At 48.4% G+C, this 7699-nt stretch overlaps 1 protein-coding gene across 1 annotated transcript in view; it reads left to right on the top strand.

Moving 5' to 3' along the window:
• Positions 1 to 655: 655 nt before the first annotated feature.
• Positions 656 to 7699, top strand: part of LOC127214792 (uncharacterized) — a 65543-nt gene continuing 58499 nt past the window's right edge. The window contains exon 1 of the mRNA XM_051175050.1: positions 656 to 677. Coding sequence (XP_051031007.1) covers positions 656 to 677 — 22 coding nt within the window. The remainder of the gene's footprint in view (positions 678 to 7699) is intronic.

Here is a 7699-nt window from a genome sequence, read left to right as displayed (position 1 = left end):
GAATACAATGAATTCTTAGAATTGGAGGTGAAAATATGAATATTTGAAATAGGACTCTGGTCACAGTGGGTGATCTCTCTGTGTGCCAAGTGTGAGTGAGAAGCCCAGCAGACAGGCCTCCCTCGGCTAGCGATTTGCAGGTGTGCAAATCTCAAGAGGGAATGCGGAGGTAAATAGGCCAGACATCGTCCTATGGCTCCCAGTGGCAGGAGAGTCAGCTATAGCTTTGTTCATGTAGCGCCCACAGGGCACAGACATGTGCCAGCCTGAAATGTTGCCCCACTGATAGGAAGGCTCCCGAGTTAGGGGGTGAACTCTGCTCCCCTACAAGGATGCCCTTCCCCGGAGGAGGACAATCTCAGATCTCAGGTTTGCAGGAAGTGGTCCCAGGGTCTCAGCATTGTCAAGGAATTGTACCACCCCACAACCTTGCCTGGGCTGGGAAGACAGGAGCCTAAGGGGAATGCCATCCTGGGGCATACAATCCCCAGAGTGAAGATCTGTGCTGGGGTGTCCCACGTGGCAGGGGCCTCCCTCAGTCCTGGAGCAGCTCAGGGTGGACACCTCCATCTCAGAGGCTTCAGAGACCAGGACTCCAGGCCTTCCCTGCAATTCATGACGGGAATGTGTGTTTCCTGAGACCCTGATGGCCCTCATGTCGGTCACCAATGTGCCAAGTGAGCTGGGGCCCCGCACTGTCCACTTTATCTCTTCTGTGTACAGTAGATTAGTGTCCCTTAGGTGGAACTAGATTTATTTTTCTTCCTGAATCAGACCACAGGGGGCCGCATTTCACCACATAATATTCACTATGTCTGGCTACTCACTAGCACCTCACCCAGGACAAACTGAGTGGCTGCTGGACCCCTTCCAACCAACCTGACGAATCAGAAGCTTGTCTGGTAAATAGCGCAGACAGGGCTTCCCCAGCCCCCTTCAAACCCCACCCCACTCCACCTCCAATCAGATTACTACCAGTTTTTCATCTCGTCCCTAAAATTGTTTCCTCCTACGTTCCCGAAAGCAGTCCTGGTTCCCACGCACAAGGACTATGAAGTTTTGTCCTAACTGGGGCACATTACGCAGCGGAAGAGGAAACTTAATAATTAAGCAGCATGATGGACACACGCACACTGTCCCTGTCATCCACGTGTTTGGCACCCCTCATCTCCCCCTTAACTTCACAGTGGGAGCCTCCTTTGAACAAATGCGTTCTCAGCCAGTGGAGTTGGAAGATTTCTGAGCTTGTGATAAAAGCCTGTCCTCTGGGCTGCTGGATAAGATCTAGTCAGACAACTGGAGCAGAGAGGGTGCCACAGCAGCTCTGAGGGTCAAACAGAGTAAAGAGAGAAGGCTCTGCAGTGCAGGCTCCAAGAAAGGAGGGCCGGCTGGGCTGGCCGGCCAGCAGAACTGAGATTATGTCTAGTAGAAGAAATTTGATGTATGCTTGAGCAGGATCACATGGAGCTACCCCACCACAATAAACAAGACAGCAAATTTTGTTGTTGATGACAAACTGTTTCCTGAGCATTTGCTGAAGGTAGACAGAAATGTGTTTAGTTTCAAGTAATGATGCTAACAGAAACTGGAAAGGCTGTATATCAGTCAGGGTTCTCTAGAAGAACACACACACACACAGTTTATTAGAATGGCTTATAGGATGTGGTCCAACTAGTCCAACGATGGCTGTCTACCAACAGAAGGTCCAAGAATCTAGTAGTTGTTCAGTCCACAAGGCTGGATGTCTCAGCTGGTCTTCAGTTTATGCCAATCCTGAAGAAGTAGTTTCTGATGCCAGTGAAGGAATGGACTTAACCAGCAAGAGTGAGAGCAGGCAGCCAGAGAGAGCAAGCATCCTTGTCTCTATGCAGGCCGCCAGCAGAAGATGTGGGCAGATTAAAGGTGAGTCTTCCCACCTCAAGAGATCCTGATTAAAAGTGGGTCTTTCCACTACAAATCATTTAGCTGAGGGGGAAAGTCCCTTCCAGGCATACTCAGCCGCTTTGGTTTTAGTTAATTCCAGATGCAGTCAAGTTGACAGCCAAGACTTGCCATCACACTGTGTTTTCACACCATCAAGTATACTCATTTCAGATGCAGATGTGTGCTTTCTCTTTGACCATAGGCTTCCTGATAAAACAATCTTACAACTCTTATGAATTACCCAAGAAATGCATTTATCTGTGTCCAAACCAGAAGTGGGGGGTCTGGGTCTAGCCCAGGAGTTCCCTATCATATTCAGAGTCCTGGGATCAAGGCATGAGCCCAGTGTGCTGGTGGATGCCCAAAATCTAGAGAAAGGAGGACCAGAAGCCCAGGTCACCCTCAGCTACAATAGTGGGACAGCCTTGGATGCACAAGACCCTGCCTGAAAGTAAGGCACATGAATGACCCAGTAATGGTGACAGTAGAATAAATATGTGCCTTGCGTAATCACTAAAATAGTTAAGTGTATCATTTCACACTGTTGTTACACATTTTATTTATAGACAATTGTGAGAGAAAGCCAACTGCATATTCTGTATTGCATTATGGATAGCTCTCCATCTCATCAAATATACAGGTGTAGCAATCTGCATGACCACAATGGCATTTCACAACACAGAATAGTTCTAGAAACTGAACTCCGAGCATTAGGTTTGGGCAGTCCGGGTTGCAGGAGTTTGGAGGGTTCCCAACATTGCCCGCTCTGTTCTTGACTCACCTGTGCTCCTAAGTCTCTTTCAGACACAGCCCTAGGCATGGCTCTAACCTCCGTTTAGTTATCTTACTTGCCACATTACAACAATTAGAGAAAAGGGGTGAAAAATTAACGTTACAAAGTAACTTGTTTCTATAAGGATTTGTTATTGTCTTTTCAAAATGATGTTAACAGTTCTACTAAAAACAGGCTCTTTCCAGATCAATACATGGCTGGAAAGTCAAGGTGCCTGACTGGGCCGTCTCCTGAGAAGTTATTAGAAAGTTCTGGGGTTGGTTGAGTGCTAGTCACCTGAACGGTCATGAACAGAAGTCAGGGGAGCAGCAGGCTTATCCTGTCTCCTTACTGGAGGTGTCAGTGAGCTTGCTGTGTGACAGCTGTGGTACACTGGTCCTTTCCCTTCTCCACCGCCGCCACAGGGGAGGCTGTGCTAAGGGCAACTCTCAGAAGGCATCTGGTGCTGAGCGCCAGAGACAAAGGCCACCTCGCTGTCAAGATAAAAACAGCTGTTGGAAGGGGAGTCTGGGAAAGCATTTCTACAAAGAATCCTGGGAATTCCAGCCTCACGTGGGAGAGGGCTGGAGAGGGTGATATGAGTGAAAAAATTGGCAGCCTGTACTAGACCCCATTGGCCAGCAGGATCACTGGATTTACCTGTGCCTTCTCAGCACAACGGGAAAGAAAACCATGGGGGAAATACCACATACCACACACAAAGGGGCCTGCAATTTCCCTTCACTCCAGTGTTCCTGACAGGCAACCTCTAACCTGAGTACTAGGTCGTGCTGGCCACCCCCTCTCCAGTGCCCAGGGGAAGGTCGTGCAGGGGTACCCTCTCTCCAGTGCCCAGGGGAAGGTCGTGCTGGGGCACCAGAGGAAGGACCTCAGCTCACACACTGTAAGAGATTCTCAGGGAGTCCTTTCTCTTAGTTTTGCTGAGCCCAGAGAACAGCCTGGTCCTATACCCTCACCAAGTGCCAAATGGACAACCCTGAGTCCAGAGAGAGGAGGCCATGATCCACAGCACCCTTGGGAGATCTGGCACCGGCAAGGCAGCATGTAGGAATTTGACAACCCTGTAGGCCTCTAAATAGAATAAATATCCCTTCCTATCCATGTGGTCAAGTATTTTCAGTTAGAAGGAACTAGAAACCCAAGTTAACAGAGACAAGAATTTTTTGAGTTTTCCTACAAGATAAAGGAAACATGTTTTCATTTTCTCCCAAAAACTGAGCTCAAGGGCCAGGGAGATGGTTCCGGGGGTAAAAGCACTTGCTGTGCAAGCCCGGTGACCTGAGTTTGGTCTCCAGAACCCGATAAAGGTGGAAAGAGAGGGAACTGCAAGGTTGAGCTCCTGTGAGGGAGCTGGATTGGACTGACTGAAGGAGAAAGGAGGCCATCTTTCTGGCTGTGGCAAGCCGGCATTTGAAGGGGCCGAAGCATGGCCACCCTCTGGGAGTGAGACCTTCGGAGAGCCTTCCCTTCATTGTGGATGGCTTCCTTGCGGTCATCCAAAGTTCTTGAACCATTACCCATCTGCTACATGGTACTGACTAACTACAAAACCAAGTCAGTGCAACCGGGCATTGGTGGTGACACACGTCTCCCCACACTCGGGAGGCAGAGGTAGAGGCAGGCAGATCTCTGTGAGTTCAAGGCCAGCCTGGTCTACAGAGTGAGTTCCAGGACAGGATCCAAAGCTACACAGAGAACCCCTGTCTCAAAAATACAAACAAACAAAAACTGTATCAACGCATTTCTACCAAGTTTTGAACTGTGTCGGTGGCAGCCTGGGGAAAGGAGTTGGGATCGAGTCTCCCCAAATAAGTGACTTAGGATTCAGTTGTTTTTAAAGCCTAAAAGCAAGGTTTCTAGTGTCTCCCCAGTACAGGAGGCAATAAAACAGTCTCTCCAGTAAGGAGAGCCTGGGGAACACATTAATCTTGGCTTGGAGTCATCAGCTGCCTTTTGGATTTGGCTTTAGACATCTTTGTTTGGTGATTTCATGTTCCCATTGACTGACAAGTTATAAAAACAGGGATGGATCATGTTTTGTTTGTTCTTGCACGTGACAGGTCTGAAGAGAGCTATGAAGACATTCCATTTGTAGCGTCAAGGGGTAAAGGCCGGGCCTCTGATCTGAGCGAGTTCCCTAAACTCCAGCATTAGGATGTCCAGGTGATGGGTGGGGAGGGGCCCACACCAGTTTCCTACGGGAAGTGGTAGTGACTCATCAGTGATTTGGGGCTATCGAACATGGATGCGGAGAGGGAGTGGGAGAGGGCGAGAGTGTTGGGGCACACAGAGAGTAAGAAACGAGGGGCCGATTGAACTAGCCACGCGGAACTCAGCGATTCTCCAGAAGCACCATTTCCTCTGGACATTTCCCACCTGGGTGAGAGACTGTTGGTCCCTGGGAGTCTCTTTCTGACCACGTTCTCCTCACTGCTGTGTCCAGGCCTCTTGTCCCCAGGCGGTGATAAGAGCAGGGAGGCTGCCCAAGGACTCTGTCAGGCCAAGGGGGAAAGAGCTAAGATGTGTCCTGCATCCATCCCATCAATCTAGATGTGAGGCACCTCTGGGAAGCTCCAAGGAAGCCGGAGAAGCTGGAGGCAGCGGTCCCTGTCGTGGGGAGGTCTCGAGAAACCACCAGGGAAGAAAAAGACACAAGGTCCATTGTCTCCCTGGAAGGGGGCTGGAGCCTTGGAAAGCCAAGTCTCAGTGTAAGGGTGGCCTTGTTTGAGCCCTGTGGGTGAAGAGTAAAATGCAAACATGTCTGTAAACATCTTCAGGAAATTGTTACAGCGTAGTGAGGGCTACTTGGTATCGAATTCTGTATTTATAACTTTTTTTACAAGTATGTGGTTCTAAAATGATAGTGATGCTTATCACTGACATTTGAATACATACATATATTGTATTCCCCACTACCCCCTCTTATTTTGTGCCTCTCTTCCTCCTCTCCTTTGTTCTTTTATTTTATACTTTATATTTGGTACTTCAGGTGGCCATTTAAAAATTTCAGTTGCCACACAGGAAAAAAAAAATTGTGAAATGTTTGTCATTCTGCCTCTGACTGATTTTGCTTAGCAATGATTTCTAGTTTCATCCATTTTCCTGTCAATAACATGACTGTGTTTTTCATGGCTGCGTCATATCCCATTGGTGTATATATGCCACATTTTCTCATATTTTTGGTTGTGAGCGTAGCCTTTACTGGCTGAGCCGTCTCTCCAGCCCTATGCAGTGTTTTCTCAACTCATTGACCTGGTTTGTGGATATCTCCACTGGTTCCATATAGTAGATATTATAGATAGTGCCACGATAAACATACATACATGTTACATACGTGTTAAAAAGCAGTACAAATATTGGAGGAAGATTTGAGTTTCAAATACACGTTAAGTGTTGGGAGCTGTTGAGACCTTGTTGAGAGATGGCTTATAGGCTGGCTAAGGTATAAACGAGACTCTGAAGCCTGTATTTCTGCCACATTCCCCTTCTATAGGAGGCAGTGATTCCTGACTTTCTCTCCTTTGTGAAACAGGATTATGAAAATCTCCCTCCAGAGTGGTTGACAATCTTGTACAGAACCTAACCCCTCACAAAAAACAGCCTCACAAATTGCTGTATAGAGAGCGTCAGCTGGGGCCGGGAGAGGGCTCCATCAGCCGAGCCGAGGGCTTGCTGTGCAAACATGAGGAACTGAGTTCAGTGCTCAGAACCCTTGTAAAGTAGCAGGCAGGACACGGTGAAGACACTTGTACTCTCAACTCTGGGGAGGCAGAAGCCAGGCAGTTCTGTCACTGGCCAACCAGCCTCCAGCACTTGGTGAGCTCCTGGCTCTTGAGAGACCGTGTATAAAACCCTAAGAAAAGCTAAACAAGGTAGAACACACTGAGGAAAGACACCAAGGTGCACTGCTGACTTTTGTACATACACGCACACACACACAGTGGGCTGCTGACCTTTGTACACACATGTACATACATGCACACGCACACACGCATGGTAGACTGCTGAACTTTGTATACACAACGCACGCACGCACAGAGTAGTGGCTAGAGTTTTAGTACTGTCCAGCAAACTGGTGTGATTTCTCTTTTTCCTACTGAGGACAGACCTAGCATGGGTCCTTAGTGTCACCCCTAAAACATATTTAAGCTAGTTTACACACATCTGGAACACAAACATTGCCAGCCAGGGTTGTTGGTCACTGCTGTCACACACACACACTGTGTCTGCTCACTTCTCATCCCTTGGACGAGGGGGAACCACCCCGGCTACGGAGAACCAGTCCAAGGCTCGTGCCGCCCCCTGCTCCCCCCCCCCACTGAAGGTAACACCTGAGTGATGAACTGCCTGTGGCTCTTGAGGCTGAGCAGGGACGGACAGCCCTGCTCCCACTCTGGCCTCTACACTGAAATGCTGCCTAGAAAGGGACCACATGGTCGTCTGCCAGTGAACTTCGGAGTCTTGGTCAGTCAGGGAGTCCTACCGACAACTATGTAAATGATCTTGGGTTTATTTTGGGGCCGTTCCAAAGCAAGTCGGAAAAGGTAATTTCATTTGTATAAAGAAGAGAGAAATGCGTAGCAATTCACTGCCCACTGAGCCCTTTGTTATTGTTTCTTGATTCCTGTAAGTTCCTAACCCTGTGATAACTCAGTTTTACAGCTTCCAACAAAGGAAGGTCTATATGCTTTGAGAGAAATGAGAGAGAGAGTGAGGGAGTCCAGACCTTTCCTTCTGGAGAACACAAAGTTCTGAGGAGGAAGTAGCTGCCTGGGTCAAAAGTTAAATAAACATCACACAGATGTGAAGGGTTAGAGAAGACTTGGGAATTCGCTGGCTGTCAACTGTGTCTTGGGCTCTGTGCAGATGCTTGGTTTAGATCTCTGGCCTTGTCAGGGCAGGACAGAAAAGGAGCCAGATGAAAAGTTTCCCACATGGCTTTTATCCCTCTTCAGCCTCTAGTGGTTTGAACAAGAGGCGAAC

This window comes from Phodopus roborovskii, unplaced genomic scaffold, assembly GCF_943737965.1.
Source record: "Phodopus roborovskii unplaced genomic scaffold, PHOROB, whole genome shotgun sequence".
NCBI lineage: Eukaryota > Metazoa > Chordata > Mammalia > Rodentia > Cricetidae > Phodopus > Phodopus roborovskii.
The sequence above is the reverse complement of the archived record's forward strand: the minus strand, read 5'-3'. Positions and strand labels throughout refer to the sequence as shown.